Here is a 17,257-nt window from a genome sequence, read left to right on the forward strand (position 1 = left end):
TCAGTAGAATTATGAACCTGCAAAATGACACCATTTCACACTTATTTGCATAGGTAAATGAGCAAAGCAAAAATGAATCAACAATGAAAGCATTCAATGTGATGGTGTGTGAGATGGAAGGAAGGAAAATTGTCCTCAGTCACTTTGCTTCAGTAATATCTTATATGCTCTTAGCTGCATTCCTAACAATTCTTAAGAGAGAGATTTGGGATCCTGGAGAGGGAGATAGCTCAGCATTTCCCAGAATGATCTCCATTTAAGCTGCCTTAAGTGAGCTAGAGTGGTTTTCTTCTGGGAATACAGCCAGTGTACACAGAGAGTTAGAATCTGCAGCAAAGGTGCTGCAAGATACTGCAAAGGAAGGAGATCTGAATGGTCTGTGAATACATGTCCCATCAGTCCCCAGCTTCAAAGTGAATTATCTGGGAGTAATAATCCATTAAAAAATCTATACGTGGTTTTTATTTTGTGAAGTCAGACAGTAAAAGATCCCATGCTATAAAAACTCAGTGGTTTCTGTCACTTGTTGAGCATCTTGGCAAACATGGGGAGTATGTGAGCCTGAGTGAGACCTGTGCCCCATTGGAGCTGAAATGTCTTCTCCTGCAAGAGTTAATCCCATGCAGCCCCATTGTGCAGGATCACACAGGGTTACATTCCCCCCTGGGGTTTTTACAGACATGCAGCACTGCCCAGCATTCACATTAGGGTCTGGGGTTTTCTTTGACTCTCTAACAGTACAAAAAGTTATTTTCTAACCACAAACACAAAATCCTGTAATTAAACCTTTGTTACCCACAGCAGAGGGCTCATCATGTATACAAAGCAAACATTTTGGCAAGTTTATTGTGCTCCTTGAGACTAAGAGGGAATTAATAGCATGGCAAAATTACAGCAAGCTGTTTGCTATGCTGCTGCTGGATATTTTCACTGGCAACAAGATTTTGTGTTCCTCTTCATCTTGAGAAAAAATGCAACAGTTTTTACTGTCAAAGGCAGCACAGTGCAAAACACCATATCAAAGTAAAGACTAAGGGGATATTTTGGCCTTAAAAATTTGCACTTCACTGTCCATTTAAAATCATTTAGTTGCAAATTTTTTACATACAATTACTAAACATTGGGAGGTAGCTGATTAGGGTAATCCAACTAGTAAACTCCATAAATCATCAAATTTAGGGGTTTTGTGCTCAAAGACGCCTGATAGATGATTTCATTTGCATTATATGAGGCCCTTCTCTGCTGGGAAGGCACCTTGCTCATTAAACAGAAAGCCAAAGGTGTCTCATGCAGCACTTCTGGGAGAGGAAACTTCTATTTTTTCAAGTCCATTTTGTTGTTGTTCTTTGACTGTAATTCCAACTCTTGTTAGTTTATGTGCATGAGTCATGAAGAAAAGGTGAATTTTTACACTTTATTTCCCTGTTAGATGTTATATTCCAACAGTGTATATTGCAGCTGCCTGAGCAAAATGGATCAGCCCAAGTTAGTCATATTGCCTCTCAGCTGGAAAAATATAATGATGTCCTCAGGAAAGCTGATTGGATCTGAAAGGCTTTTCTGGTGGCATCGAGTGTGAAACATAACTCACTGTTCATGCAGAGGAGAGAGCTATATTTTTATTTGCATCTTTCTATTTCCACAAATGAGCCATTTCCCCAAAGAAAAATACATGAGTTCTAAAACTATTTTCTGCCTACCTGTTGCAGGACACCTATAGCAAGTTCTGCTTGCATGACCCTTTGTCTAAGAAATCTGGATACAGAGCAACACTGTGAGAAAATAAAAATTCCTCTGGCTGTCATATCAGAGGTGCAAGCAGCCAAGTGGCTTCTCTTGCACAAAGGCCAGGGCCATTTCAGTGGTAGGAGAATATGAAGAAGACCACTGATACTGCCTCCCAAAGACTTTCACAGGCTCCCAAACCAAGGCCTTGGCTTTTGTGTTGAGCAGCTTCAGGGATTTTTTTCTTCCACTGGTTTGTTTTTTGGAGCCAACTAAACCTTTGGTGTCTACAACCTCCTGTGGCAATCACTTCCATTGTAATTGTGCACCATGAGAAAAGAAGCATATAATATTAGTGATTCTCTGAAGCATATTTTGAGACACTTGAATTGGTCCATAATTATGGCAGAATTGGTCAAGATCCTGAATTTGTTTCAGGTAAGCCTGAGCAGCCTTCAGGGCTCCAGTCTTGCCTTGAAGGTCAGATGAAGGTTGCTCATAAGCTCATAGGAATCCACAATGCTGGTTGTCACCACACACAGCAGTCATTGTCACCCACTTGGCACTGGAAACTTGAAGGCGAGCAGAACCACTGGAAACCCTAAGGCAGCAATACCTGGATCATGTCACAGTCAAAGGCAAAGCAGAGGCTGATGTGCAGCCCATGCTTCCCGCCTCGGCATGCTCCCAAATCTAGATCCCAAATCACACAAGGAGGAGGCCTGTGTCCAGTGAAGAGCCAGTTGCTCCCTCACCTCCTCTCCTTGACATGTCCACAAGGCAGTTGGACACAGGCCTTGTTCCCCTCGAGGTGGTGCAGGTCTTGCCATGATATCTCCACCTTTCATCTCCATTATTCCTGAGCAAGAGATTTTGTACTCTTCCCCATACAGCTGCACAGATCATGCTCCAGGAATTCAGTCATGATTCAACACAGTTTTAATTGTTTTAAACAGGGAGGGAATTGTAAGAACACAGAATGTACCTTTAACTACATTTCCTGAAAACCTTTTCATGGGGTGGCAATAATTAGAGGGTACAAATTTGGTCTTTTTTTACATGTTATATTCCTTTAATAGAGAAACTGGGTTTTTTTCAAGACTCCTACAAAAGGTAATAGCATATCGTAACATTACACTTTATGCTAATTAGTTATTTGTTTCAGAAAGGGTGTTTTGGAAAGAGAGGGAGTTAAGATGGTTTTTATTGTATCTGAAAATATGCCTGTTTCTACTGTAGGTCCTAGAATATGAATACCAAAAAAGAAAAAAATATTACTTGAGATTAAGGATTGTTCATGCTTGCTTATGGGGGAGAAGTGTGAAAGTTTTTTGCACAACCAACCTTTGGGCAATTGAGCCCAAGGTTGCAGATCCTGTAATTAAGTTACTATTTCTGGTGTGGATCTGGTGTGGACAGAGAGCTGTCTTGCCACTTCTGATTTCAGTGGGTATCTCACACTGCCTTTTACCATCTGCAGGAAGGAGAAAACCCTGCAACAGCTGGCAGAACCCTGTTTGGGTCGGGACTACTGGCAGCTCTGTGATGGGCTGCAGCAGGTCTGTGCACGGCCCCATCCAGGCCCCCAGCAGCCGTGCAGGCTGATCCCAGCAGGGATGCAGGCTGACTAGTTCTGTCCTAAGGCTCTGACAAACACAAAACTAGTTTTTCCTCCTCCTATTTTTAACAATGAAAGACAACCTGACTGAAAGCCTTTAACAGTGTCTTGGATATTCACGTGCCCAACTCTCTGTTTCTTTATTCATTGCAAAATGCAGTTGTCATGACTGAGAGGGCTCGGGTTTTCCTTCCCACGTCTTCAAAATTGCAAACGCAGGTGCTAGAAAATCCTACATTTCCTAAAGTCTCCCCACATATTTCCAAAGAGAATGTAATGTGACAAGAAAAACAAAACCACTAATATAAATATAAATAAACCTAGGGATTGCAGTGCTAAGGTAGTACTTCACCCATGCATACACAAAACGAAATGTTTGTCTTAGCAGTGGGGTATCACAGGGTTTGTCCTTTGCTTCTGTAATTCATAGGGAGGTCTTAAAATATGTTCAGAGTAGTTTCAGTCAATCAGCAGCAAATGATTTATCTTGTCAATCTTGTTAAATAAGCGAAGGTGAAGAGCCTAGGAGACTTCATGAGTGGGAGTCACAAGCTGGTGGGGGAGACTCAGGCCAATGAGCACGAGGATGTTACATAAAGGTAGTCAAGTACAGATGTGCTATCTGTATATTACTGGATTTTAATGAGAAGAATTAAGATTATGTGGGGGGTGATATGTGAAGCTGATGTCGTGATGAAATTCACAGTTTTCCCCAGCATTTCAGTTTGAACTTAAGCTCCAGGATTTTCAGTTCTTATTTTTTAATTAAATTCATATTGACCATTGTTATTAACACCATCCTCCTAACTGGGCATGAGGTTTGACATAATGGAAAGCCAGTTGCAGCCAGATGAATTCAGGTAGGAAAGCAACTGTGAATGCATTGATGAGCTTCCAACTGCAGTTCAGTCTCCTTACTGCACTGTGCAGCCAAGGTTGCTCACAGAAAGAACTGAGGAATTTTTTTCATGGTCACACATAAATGTGTGTATTTGTGCCTCCTGAAAGGCAACCTAACCCCAGAAACTGTACCACTGGCAAACATGCAGCTCAAGCAACACATTTTAATGGAGTACTCACTAGCAGCTATTCAAGAATACCTCCATGGGCCTAACAGCTTTGGTAGAAAGTGTGTCATGTGATTCCAGTGAAACACATCAACAGAGTCAGGACGTTAATGCACAGTTTATAAATGTAAACAGAGAAAACCATAACAAGAATTTTCCAGCAACAACAGGAGTTCAGCAAAGTTTAGCAAAGATCCTGTTTGGATGCAAACATCATTAAAAGCAGAAAATGCAGGAAATACGTAAGGCAAAAGTTTTATTTTCCAAAGGGTAAGTATGTCCTTAGCATAATTTAAGTAATCCATTGCCATTGCAATTCTGATTGCTACAAAACTGAAGGTAAACTTTTTGACTGCACCTATTGCACACTTTCTCCACAGCTGTATAATAAAACCCTTCTGTATCAAGAGATTCTTCACTGTGATTAGCTGGTCTGTAGGAGTTCAGTTAAGTAGTTGACTTAATTATGAAAGAAGCTACTTGTTTGCATCATTCTATTTTATAATCTGTGGCATATCACTCCAAGCTTGAGATTTCTTTTTGGCCAGCTCCATCCATGATGGCTGATCTGGAGCAGCATTACTGACTTTCTTCAAGTGGCTTATTTCCTCCTTATCCACCAGTGCAGGTGATGGAGCTACTGTGAATAAAACACATGGACATTTTACACTTACTTGCTGTGCAACTAAACACCCTCTTTTATTGAATACTTCCCATGCCTTGCCCTGTAGTAGAAAATCTTTACATTTCACATGGAAGCTGCTTCTGCAATAAGTTATTGAGGAAATTACCATTCTTTGCTCTAAATAATACAGTTTTTTCATCACTAATATCTTTTGATCCTTAAATTTACCAAAAGTCAACATGATGACTTGGATTCCTTACTGTGCCTTATGTTAACACCCAGGTCAAAGAAGAGAGTGTCTTTTCATTAGCTAAAGTATTCACTTGTGAATTCCTCCTTTACTCAGCCCCCACCTCACAGGAATTTTATTACTTCAAGACTTCCACCCTTCCTTGAAATTTTAATTTACCAAAGAGATTTACAACAAACTCATTGTGGGAGGACTGATGGTCAGACAGTTTGTGATCACATCATTCCAGCTTGCTTAGGAAGCCACATTTAAATTGAATGCTACTGAAAATATTCCTGCTTACATTTTACACTGGGATAGTGCATTTGGGCTTCTGTCCTGTGAAAGAGCCTGGAGTTCTTGATTCACATTTCTTTCAACACAAGTTTTTGGCTACCCTTTGTTACTCTTTTATTTTTAATCAAACTGGTCAAAAGAATATGCCACCAAATAAAACCCCAGACGTGAGTGCTGAGAAAACTCTTTGCCCTAGCTGATGTGGGGCTGAGGAAGAGATTAGGCTCTATCCCCTACTCCTTTTGCAGCACACTCAAGCAGGATTTCTTCTGACAAGGTTGTGAGATAACAGCCTACATTTTAAGCATTTTGTTTCTTACCAGGGGCATCATGTGACAGTGAATTGGTTCTCAGCAGGGACTTCGCTTCAGACTTTGTGTCTTTCCTCTGCTCTTCAGAAGTGGTTTTAGGTGCCAAGTATGAAGGTTTGCTCCATTGTGGCTTCACTGGCCCCTAGGCACAGAGAGGGATAAAATCCAAGTAATGCAGGGAGAATGAGTTCAGTTTGGAAGAACATGAGCAAAGGTAGTGGATGGGGTGCCTGCCACAGTTCAGCAGACATTGGTCCCAATCGTCTCCCGTGAGCTGATATCTGTTCAGAAAGTTACAGTGTTTTCATGTTAACATCCATGATACTCAATTTTACAAATTAAAACTATCCCTCTGTATATCTTATTCATAATGGTGTGAGTAGATAATGATAGTCTTCACTGCAAAATGTATTCCAAGTCCTTTGCACATCTCTACTAGCATACATAGGATTTGGAAACAGCCTAATTCTCTCATGTTTTTCTTCCATCTCCCAAATTTTGTGGGCTGGGGCACTGTATTTTTGGACAGTTGATGGTAAATGGATTTTTCATAAAGAAGAAATCAAACACATCCTCCAATAGATTTTCTTGCCAGTATCAAAAGCTACCCTAAAGTGATAGTGCCTGGTGCCATGTGGGAGAAAGAGAAAGTGGGAGTAGTACAGTGGCACCAAGCCTCACATGCTGCAGTCAGAAGCATCTTGGCATGCTTCTCTGTTAGCTGCTATAAGGAAATAAAGTGCATGGCATGAATTTCAGGGATCATTGCCAGCTAAAATCTGGAGTTTCCTGTTCTGACATAGAAACTGTATTTTGGGATTATGTTGGGCATTACTGCAGTTCAGAAGTTTGCCTAGACATCTTATTAGGTATTACTTCTTGTTAATCTAACCACTGCTATTTTTCATCATCTAGAAATCTTCTCTTATTCCAGGATATAATACACCTGTCTGGGGTTCTAGCAGTACCACCTGAAGCAAGAAAGTAGGCCATTTGCTCTGGGTTAGCTGCACCGGTACAGGACACACATTCTCCTGCATCAGACCAGGGTTCTTACTTGTGCAGGACGCAAAACAGGCAGCAGGTTAGTGTTCTGGATTCATGCCAAGCACTTCTGCTGGCACAGCTTTGTCATCTGGGAAGATCATTTCCTACAGGTATCACCCTGTTTTGCATGGGATCTCTGAAGAGGCAGTGTCAGCCCATATTCCATGGTACCACATGGGCTTCTGAATTATCCATATACAGGGAACCAGAATTTATATCTTGGCACTCTCTGCAAGTGTGAAAGTTATTTTTATCCTATTTCACTTCTCAAGGCTCTAAAAATTCTTACCTAGGAGCTTCTGGGACCAAGCTGTTCATTCAGTGTTAAATCAGTCAGGAGGTATAAGAGGTTCAATGAAAGGCTGTGCTTAGAAGGATAGTTAGAGCGAACATATTTCCTCTGCGTTGAGAAAGATCAGAGACTACAATTTAGCACCTCACTTTGGATATTTTAGCATGCAATACACATGTTAGATCTGGTAGGTATGCCAAGAAATATTACACACTTCACATAGTTCCAGGATTTCTTGGAGGTACAAAATTACATATCTGAATAGTCAGAGAACTTTGAATCTGTAACACATTTATGAGAGCAGTGTCTTTGTTATTATAGTTGCACTCATTAAGTATCTGTAATCGCTATGGCATGACTGGTAACATAGCAGTAGATCCAAAGAGTACTACAGGAGGTGATACAAAAGCATCACAAATTTGTGCTGCAAGTACCTCTGTTTGTTCATTTCCTTTATTCTGTTTCTCTGTATTCAATTTATTATTTGGAGCCCCAAGCTTTTCTCTGTTGAGTTCCTTCTCCTGATGCATGCCCCTCTGCTTTTGCCTTGCAATGGAAATCCAGGCTGGTTCTGTAGGAGTGTCAGGATCTCTTCCAGAGTCTCTGGCAGCCACGGGGGAAGGCATGCTTTTCTCTGTTGACAGATTATTTATGTACATGGTTATAGGAAAAAGAGTTGTAATCAGCTTCAGCTCATACTTTCTCAATATACTGATTGGACCCAGGATATGAAATCAGCCTGGATAAATAGGAATTCCGATTAGTTTGGTCTCCAGAGAGCAATTTTCCTGTGCTCACAGGTTTAAGTTATCATTCTACTGATGAGAAATGCTTTGCATCTTTCTTCAGCTGGAGTCACAGTGTCACTGCCCTCACATGCGGGAGATACAGAAACATTAATCAAACTTCACTAATCTACCTATTTCCCAAGGTCTGCCCCTTCTGCTCCCTCTTCCATGGCATCTTAGAGACAAGCAGCAGACAATTCAAAGGTGGACACAGAGGGACTGTGTTGTTGCAAAGGCAACCTCTTCCCCCCACTGTGGCTGCCCTTGGCTCCTGCTCTTCTGATGTCCATGCAGCAGCAGCCCATGCCTTAGTCTGGTTCCTGCTTTCCTTCCATCCCTTCAGGAGCAGCCTCCCTCCCCAGCTCCCGGGAGTCTGCATGTGCTATGGGTGCCTGTGCACAGCAGTCTGTGGTGTCTGAGCACACAGAAGTACTGCTAAAACCTCAGAGTGGCTTCCTGGTCTTTTGATGTGAGGTTTACATTGACTTATCCCTGCTCATGCTGACCATGCTCTTCACTGGGGCCAGTAACTTCCATTGTGCTCTACCAGAACTGAGACTTCAATGACACACAAAAAAAGAGACAATTTCTGGAGAAGAAAGTTAAAAGTGTTACCCTGCTGACCTCACAACTGCTACCCAAGGACATGCAGAATCCAGGGTTATGGGAAAGAGAAATACTCTGTATTCAAATAGTCTGTGGCAGGAAATCCTGTCTATTCACTGAACAGAACTGGGTCAAGAGAAGAGCCTCAGCAGCTCCATTGGTTCCATCCCCCTGGTTCTCCATTTTTTGACTCACACAACACAAAATTAAGTTTCCCAGCTAATGGTAGAGCTTCTCTGTAGTTTAAATGAGGAACAAGAACAGGACTAACAACCTTAGACCCAAGAAGGTTGATTTTACCTTTCCCAGCCATTTCTGGCCACCAATGTACCAAAATTTACAGAAGGCTCTTTCAGAACAGAAGTTAAGCTTCTTGTCCTCAAATCATGTGTGGTCCTGCTCTTAGGAAAAGTTTGTTACTTAGTCAGCACCCTGTTCTGGGACCTGGGAGGAGGCAGACCCAGCCAGAAAGGATTACTGCCCTAGGGTCCCTTGGGGGCTCAGCTACTCTGCTGATGTAGAGCCAACCATGGGACGCTGTGGAGCTGTCAGACACATTTGTGGAGTGCTATGGGCTAGTTTGGCAGAATGTGGCCCTGATCAGGAAAGCAAGCAAATATCTCTGAAGGCACATTTGAGATGCTCCGGAAAGCATGGGAGATGAAAGGGATGATGCTCTCCCAAGAGCTGGAGTCTGCCAACACAGGCATATTATGAAAGCCCACAAACTTGCTTTGCTCAGGGATTTTCTCAAGTCATTTTTATACCTCACCAGAGACTAGTTATTTGAACAAGAAAACATTGTAAAGCCTATGTCAGCTGAAAAATGAAAAAGAGAAAAAGCTCCATGCTTTAATGCCAAAGCAAGATGTTTTGCGAGCTGATGCCTGCATTTCCTTTCACATTCACCTCATGCCATCTTGCAGGAAAACCTCTGGAAGAAATAAACCAGAAGTCCAGCTGTGCAAATGTGGCGCAGATAAAACAGAGGCCCTGAACACTGAAGGAGCTTCTCTCCCTCTTGCACAGCCCGTTACTCCAATTCTCTGCATCCCACCTAACCCCATCTTTGCATGACAATAGCTGCTCCTCCCATAATCTTTTTCCCATCACTGTATTTTTTTTGCCTTCCATTGGCTCTCGTCACTTCATTGTTATCTCATTTTACAGGATGATAAAGAATAAGGCTGGGAGAGATCTCAATATGTCATGTAGTCTGTCCCTCAACTGCACGGCAAGATCAGCTGAAAAATCAGTTTCATAGAAACTGTTTCCTCACAAATATGTATCTATATAACTCTCCAAAAACAGGACAGGTCTCAGAGTCTCCCTAGGCAACCAATCCTATGGCACAGCTCTTTTTTTCTACTTTTTTTTTTTTTTTTGCCTATTGGGTAAGTTAAATCTTCCTTGCTCTAATTCAAATCCTTAACTACTTCTCCTACACACTATGGACACGAGCAGATTACTCATAGTCTCCTTGCAACAGCCTGTTATGCATTTGAAGACTTAGACCATGTTTTCCGTATTTTTTTAACTTTTCTGATTAATCATATTCTCTAGATCAGTCTTTCTTTTGTAGGAATTGTCCTAGTTTGGTTCAAATCTTCTTCAAATATGATGGTCAGAACTGGCACTTGAGATGAAATGGTGTTAGCATCAGCTGACATGGAAGGACTACACCACTTCACCTGGAATGGTTTTTCTGACATCAGTCAGTTCCCCTTAACTTCCTCAGCTCTCCAAGACAACCACTAGTAAGTCAAAGTCTTCTAGCCCATCTTCTCTCAGTATCTTAGGACAAACCTCATTAGGATCTTCATAAATGAACACACACAGCTGAAATGATGTGATGTCTGCTAATGCATCTGCCATCACATTCCCTTCTTTGCTTGCAGCCATGCTTGTGAGCCCATCTGCACCTTTTTAGGTGATGGGCAATTTGGGCAGGAGCTATTAGTGCACTGCCCAGTAAAACCAGGCACTACACTTCAGCAGCTCCCAAAGCACTGCTGCAGCACATGGATGGGCTGCCATGACTGAAGGTGATATCCAGAGTTCCTCAGAGCTGAGGAACATCTCTCTGGCTGTACAGCTGCAGACACACCACCACATGCATCCTCTTCTACCACCTCTTCACCCTCCTTCACCGTCTGTAATGTCTTGGTGCTCAAAAACTCCAATGTCTTTATCCTGAAGGTCCTTTTAAATCCACCCACACTTTTTGATGATACTGGGAACCTGGCTTCTGCCTTGATGCTGCTAATGATGTACATCTTAGTTGCTGTGACTCCAAATCCCCCTTTGTGTTTTGTCCTATTTTCCCTGTCACACCACAGGAGCTTTATGTAAACATCAAGGTTGTTCCTCTTCTGCTTCCACCACACAATCCACACTGACAAAATGACTGTTATGCCCAGGCTCTATTTCTGACATGTAATGGTCTTACTGCTACCTGTGCTTCCATTTCTCTGTCATCCTCATGAACTTAGGATTCATCCTGCTGTTATTTCACTGTGCATTGCCTGGCACAACAGGGTTCCCAGTCCTACAGTGATGTCTGGAGGCTGGTATTATAACAATGTTTTTCATAAGGCAGACACTCTAATGAAGTCACCAAGCACCCTTACTCTTCAGGCAGTTCTCTCTCATGAGATGCCAGACATCCTAGTCATGCCAATTAGAAGGCAGTCAAATTAGAGCCAGGTATCATTCCATAGGAGATGGTATCCAAATGTCGCTTTGATAGTAGGGGACAAAAGCTCTTTATTATAATATTAAAGATTTTATATGTATCTGTATGGGCCAACTTAGGACAGCAGAGTAGTATCATGTACAGAGGATCAAGACCTGATCTGCTGCTGGGAAGGGCTTTCTTGTGTCTTTAAGCAATTACATTCTGCCCTCGTTCCTTTGAGAGTCTTTGCTGCAGAAAGCCAGACAGGCAGACAAGGCAGGGGAAATGCCTTATCTTCAGAAAAAAAACCATCAGATGCAACCCACGCAGGATTTGCTGCCTCATCTGGCAGCCAGAATTACTGTAAGGGGTAGAAGAGGCATATTCACTATTTATTATCTTTCCTATTGCCCAGAGGTCCTTTACATCCTCCCACCTCCAATTGGATAAGGTTTCTTGGCAGCATATATGCACCATTGTTCCAGCCAGAAGGATGAAAGGTGGTGAAGTAATCCATGGTGAAGCGAGCTGGCAGTTTAAGGTGACCTGAGACTGTCCTAGGAAGCTCTTGGGACCCTAAGGGACACAAAGAGGCAAGAAGCTTTCTCAGGAAGTGACCGTTCCCAAGGGAAGTGCCATTCACACATCTTTCTTGGTTCATGACTGATCACCTTGAACAAGCTCTGTCTTATCTAGTCATGGGATAGTCCATGTGCCTTTATGGTTCACCACGTGGCAAAGCACAGCATTTAAGGAACTGGGTAGCCAGAGTGGAACCAAAAGTACTCAAAAGGATAATTTTAATTCCTGCATCTGCTGCATGTCACATGCACAGCAGCTGGCACAGAAACTCCCAGCTGGTAAATGCCACTCTTAGGGAGATAACAAAGAAGTACAAAATGCAAGCAGTGGCATCCTCCATCCAAAGCTGAGCCAGTTTTGGCAGATCACAGCCACCACAAATGCCCTGTGTTTCATTTCTCCTTTGTTGAAGCAGGGCTGTGCCTCATCCTTCCGTGTTACACTTGGGAGATTTTCTGAATAAAACTAAAGTCTAAATTATATTCTTAATTTCATATTACAACATGTTATTTTAAACATTGTGCTATTCAACTCCTTACTTAATAACTTCATAAGCTAATAAAGGATATTGCTGGCAGCAATTTGCCTCTCATTCATTCAGTTTTAACCTCATGATTGCTTCTTTCCCTGGTTTCCTTGGAGCTGGCTTGGCCTCAAGCTTTCTTGAAAGAGAAGAGTCCCTTCTTCCCCTTGGGATAAGCCACCAACAATGGAAAGATACCAGGTCCGAACTTGTCAAGCCAGTCTGTGCATAATGTCACTAGGTATTAAAACCAGCAATTAATGTAAGCTGCTGAGGTCTTTTGCTGCCACTTGAAACCACACCCAGAGGCTGCTGAAGCCTTCATGTCTTCCCCACAGCCACCCAACACACATGGGACAGTCACAAGATCAGCTGTTCTGTCTGCATTCTTCACCACTTCCACAGCTTCCAGATCAACCACTGAGGATAGGCTCTGAAGCCAAGTGAACCACAGCCACCTTCTCAATTCCCTCCTGCAGCTCAGAATCCCCTGAGCTCTCCTCCACAGGGTTGGACAGTAGCAGGGCTGGCTGCCTCAATGGTCCTCCAGAGGGGGGAAATTTCTCTGTTGCAACCCCATTTAATGCAGGTATCTGTTTCCCTTAGTATCCTACTAAAACTTTTTTTTAATTAAAACTTCTTTTTTTCCTCGGACTAAAGCTATGATCTTATAGATGAAATTTCTTCTGCATAAATATTCTGGAAATAAACGTGTACACTTCTCATTGATATTTGGATATTATCCTGTAATGTGGGTCAGACTGGTTGTATGAACAATAAGGGGAAGACAAAACATTAATCTTTATGTACAAAAGGAGCTATGATTGACTTGTTGTTGTGCATGGGTTTATACACACACATAGAAAGTGAAAGAAAAGTATGCATCTGTTTCTGTCTATTGACAGACAGATATACTTCATGTATTCAAATGTACCTTTCTCTGTGTGCTGCTTATATGGATAAACACAGCAAAGAGATATTTAACCATTACCCTGAGATTTAGGGATTAACTTTGTCTTTTTTAGAGATGGCCTCAGGTTTCTTTGAAGCTGAGACATGCTTTCTTTAGATCTAAAAGCCTCTGTGCACACATTGTAGCAGAGGTTCTTTATGACATGTAAGTCTCATACCTGGAAAAGAACATCTTATGCCTGCAAGGACTGCAAAGAGTGGTTACTCTTGCTGTACATCTGTGCAGGCAAAAGGTCAGAGCCAGAATTTAAAGTCTTTTGAAAGTCAAACCACTAACAGCAAGCAAAACTAGCTTGTGGATTCCCTGAGTGTTTTAAAAGCAAACATACTCAAAACTAATCCAAACAACGTTACACAGGGAGATAACACCCTCTGCATGTAAGTGTCATTGTTTCAGAACACTGCTTATGCATGCATATTTAATTCCACACTGTTGTATCTTTGCTCATTTATAAAACTCCAGTTATTTTAAGAAGGGCTTTACAAATGCATATAGCATTTAGAATATCCTGGCCTACGTATTTCCCTTGTTTATTAAAGCACTACATGCATTCATGTCAGTATACACACCCAATTCCTTAATTTCAGACAAAGCTATTCTAAAAGATTTGGTTAAGTATTTCTGACATTTCTTTCTTCCCTAAGCTGCTCTGTGAGGTATTTGACTTTTGATTGGATCTATACCACTGATGCCAAAAGAGGTTTTTTTACACAAGAAACTGCTGTTTGCATCAAAGTCTGTTTCACTGCTGGAAAACAGCCATGTTGCAAAATAGCCTGACACAACTGAGAAAGCAACTTCTTTTGGAAGGAAGAAAAAAAAAAAAAAAAAAAAAAAAAAAAAAAAAAAAAAAAAAGATGGCTTGTTTTTCAGCTGTAGCCAGGACAGCATTAAAGCAATGTCTTTTTGATGTAGAGAGAAACATTTTTCTTGACATTTCAGAGCCTGTATTTGCCAGACAATACACACCAATTTCTTTTACCATTACATCCATCATTCTTCCCTGCGATCTTTTTCTCTTTTTAGAGGATGTCTTCCCACTACAGCTCCTCAGTCACTGGTTTTTGTTTATCCCAACACGCAGATTCACACAAGAATTGCTTATGGTTTTGCTCTTGTAATAACCTGTTAACATATGGTAATTGTTTCTGCCCTTTATAGGATTTATAGCAAAGTGTATCAACTCCAAACAACACAGCTTAACCTTTTAAATCTTGCAAGGACTTGAGCCTTTAGCTCCAGAAACTTAAAAATGACTCCTCCTGGGGTGACTAATTTCACACAGACATTAAAGGGCCTCCTTGCAGCCTGACAGAGGTAAAGCAATCCCTCACTAGTTCCCCAGAAAGCTCTGGGGAGCAGGAGTGCTGCTTTCACCTGGCATGGTAAGCCAGCATCCCATCAGCTCTCCTGTTCCTTTGGTACCAAGAGTGCTGAAAAGCTGAAATGTGAACTGAATGAACCACATTGCTCCTACTGACTTCATGATGCAGCAAACTGAGTTTTTTGAAATGAGTGTACATGAGAAGGGAACTGCATCCCCTTGTATCACCATTTCACAATTGTCTTCTTGTTCAGCATGGGGATTTCCTAACTGCGGGAATAAACTCCCTGACAGCATAAAGTGTCTCCTGATGGTGATTGCAGCTCTTTGAAAGGGCTGATGAACTCAAGGGCTAGGAGAGGGCTAGGTGGTTGTAGGGGGAAAAAAAAAGTGTGTGTCCAGGCAGATCAGGAGGCCAGAGATGCCTGATAAGACACATGATCCATGAAGGGCTATGTTGATTGTGTTCATCAGATTTCTCCTGTTTGCAGTTGCAAAGACACAGTCCTGACTCACCAAGCTGAGAGAAACTTTTCATAGATCTTAAGATGACGTTTGGGCAGGGCTATTGCCCTGCTAAGTCCTCACTGCATCCAATGTCTCTCCTATGTCTCACAGAGGGACATCACTTTCGGGGTGACTGTGCAATTTTTCCCAATAAAGCTGGTGTGGTGCCAGGGCACTCAGAGGAGGTGGGCACACCTCATTCACCCATGACTTCAGGTGGCCAGTTCAGGCTGATGTGGCAACTTAGAAAAAGGAGGTGCTTGGTCAGGTGTCTAAAGAGAGAGGTCTGCAGTGGGTCAGGTCAGCTTGGAGAAGACTGGTTTTTATTTAGAAAACTCTGAGTCCTGGCATGTGCTCATATCAAAACCCATTACCAAATAAACCAAAGCTGGAAATACATGGAAAACTGTCACAGCAAACCTTTTAGCAAAACTATTTGCTTAAGTTGATACAATAAGTGTGGCAGTAAATAAGGAAGAAAACTAATTGCCATCACAGACCAATCTGAACCATCATTTTAAGCAACCTCAGGCCAGACAGATTTGTTGTAAAACTCCCAGGTGGAGGGGAACAAAGCAGGGATTCTTAACCTTGTTTCAAATTCCAGGTGCAGGCATCCCTACCAGGGAGACCGAGACTCAATTCTCACCCACAGTTCCTATTTTGCAGAGGGCAGTCCTGCACCGCAGGGCAGGAGCCTCCTTCCTCCTAGGGCTGAGGAGCCACAGAAGAAGCCTGGAGGAGAAATGTGCTCCCCGGCTTCATTTCTTCCCCTCCTTCCTTCTCCAGCACTCATTGTCTTTCACTGCAGGAAGACACTCCAGTCCATCTGCAGGCACTCTGGGACTCAGCAAGAGGGATGTGATAACGGGCTGTGTGAGGGAGCACTGGCACTCCCACTGCTCTCCTCCATACCCTGCCAGAAGAACCCTACTGTGCTAGGTCTTCTCCTCTCTTGTCCCACTATGACCCTCCCCAAAATCTCAATCCATCAGAGATGTGGGCATCACTACAAATAATCAACTACTCAGGACAGCACAGAGAGGAAAATGCCTTTAAAGGGAGTGTTGAGATTATATACACATATATATCTATATATCTATATATATCACCTGCCTTGCCTGCAGGGTGTGGGGAGGTTCTGGCTGGATGGCTGTGGGGACCTCATCCAGCTGTGGATCTTAATGAATCCCCTCCTTTATGATGGCAGGGAGAGCAGGAAACTGTGGACGTGGCCAAAGTCCTGCAAAAATGTCTGTGATGCTGCAGCAGAGGACTGCTGAAATCAGATGTCGCTCAGGGCATCAGCAAGTTGCCTCTGGGGCCAGGAAGAGACTTTTGTCACCCTAGAGGACAAGAGAGGGGAAGCACCTTCTGTCTTGGTCAGAGGTGCTGACCAGAGACTCTCAGAGAATGACCCCAATCAGAGAAGAGCAACCAGATGGGGGAAAGCTCTGCAATGACACAGAGAAACTTTATCATTTTCTTGGCCAGCATTATCTCACATTTTTAACATCAAACCCATGCCCAGACAGGTCCAGGACAGGGAAAACATTTCTTCCACGTATCAGAAGACCTAAAGATTCTTTTTCCATTCTTGGCTGTTCTCTGAAGTGAAGAGCAGAGGTCTTCTGCTAGAACTGCTTTAGTGTGTTTCACCTCACTTGTTTACTGTCACTGCAAAGAACTCAGCAGTGTCACTTCCAGCCTTTTCTGTTCTCTGTCTGTAGCCCACAGTATATTAGTCTCCAGACGTCTGATCATTTTTTTAACTCTAACCCAATTATATAAGACAGACAACAGGGTGAAATATAACAGTCTGCAGTAGACACGATCTTGTGGTCTCTCCTGGCTTTAAACTCCAGGAAGCTTCAGGGTTGTTAATTTTTGTTTTAAACAAGGAATGAGTAATGATAAAGATGGATAAATGAATAAGAAAAGCTCACAGGAGGCAATAAATAAATGGTGTGTTTACCATGGCAGGCAGTGACTGTCCTCATTGCATTTCTGCCTTAATGCTATGGTGAAAAAGAAGGTCTAGAGGTCTGAGTCACTTGTCCCACACA

General features: G+C 42.4%; 1 protein-coding gene across 7 annotated transcripts in view; it reads right to left on the reverse strand.

Moving 5' to 3' along the window:
- Positions 1-2,646: 2,646 nt before the first annotated feature.
- CRACDL (CRACD like) overlaps positions 2,647-17,257 on the reverse strand; it is a 65,612-nt gene continuing 51,001 nt past the window's right edge. For 5 of the 7 annotated variants that reach the window (XM_048325372.1, XM_048325378.1, XM_048325354.1 and 2 more), the window contains 3 exons: positions 7,646-7,845; positions 5,882-6,014; positions 2,647-5,050 (listed from right to left, as the gene is read on the reverse strand). In XM_048325372.1, the coding sequence (XP_048181329.1) occupies positions 4,905-5,050; positions 5,882-6,014; positions 7,646-7,845 (479 nt within the window). In that variant the 3' untranslated portion in view covers positions 2,647-4,904. Of the gene's footprint in view, positions 5,051-5,881; positions 6,015-7,645; positions 7,846-11,405; positions 11,859-17,257 lie in introns of those variants that run through there. The other 2 variants (XM_048325388.1, XM_048325408.1) reach the window with 2 other exon arrangements.

The sequence above is a fragment of the Corvus hawaiiensis genome, chromosome 2, assembly GCF_020740725.1.
Source record: "Corvus hawaiiensis isolate bCorHaw1 chromosome 2, bCorHaw1.pri.cur, whole genome shotgun sequence".
NCBI classification, from domain to species: Eukaryota; Metazoa; Chordata; class Aves; order Passeriformes; family Corvidae; genus Corvus; species Corvus hawaiiensis.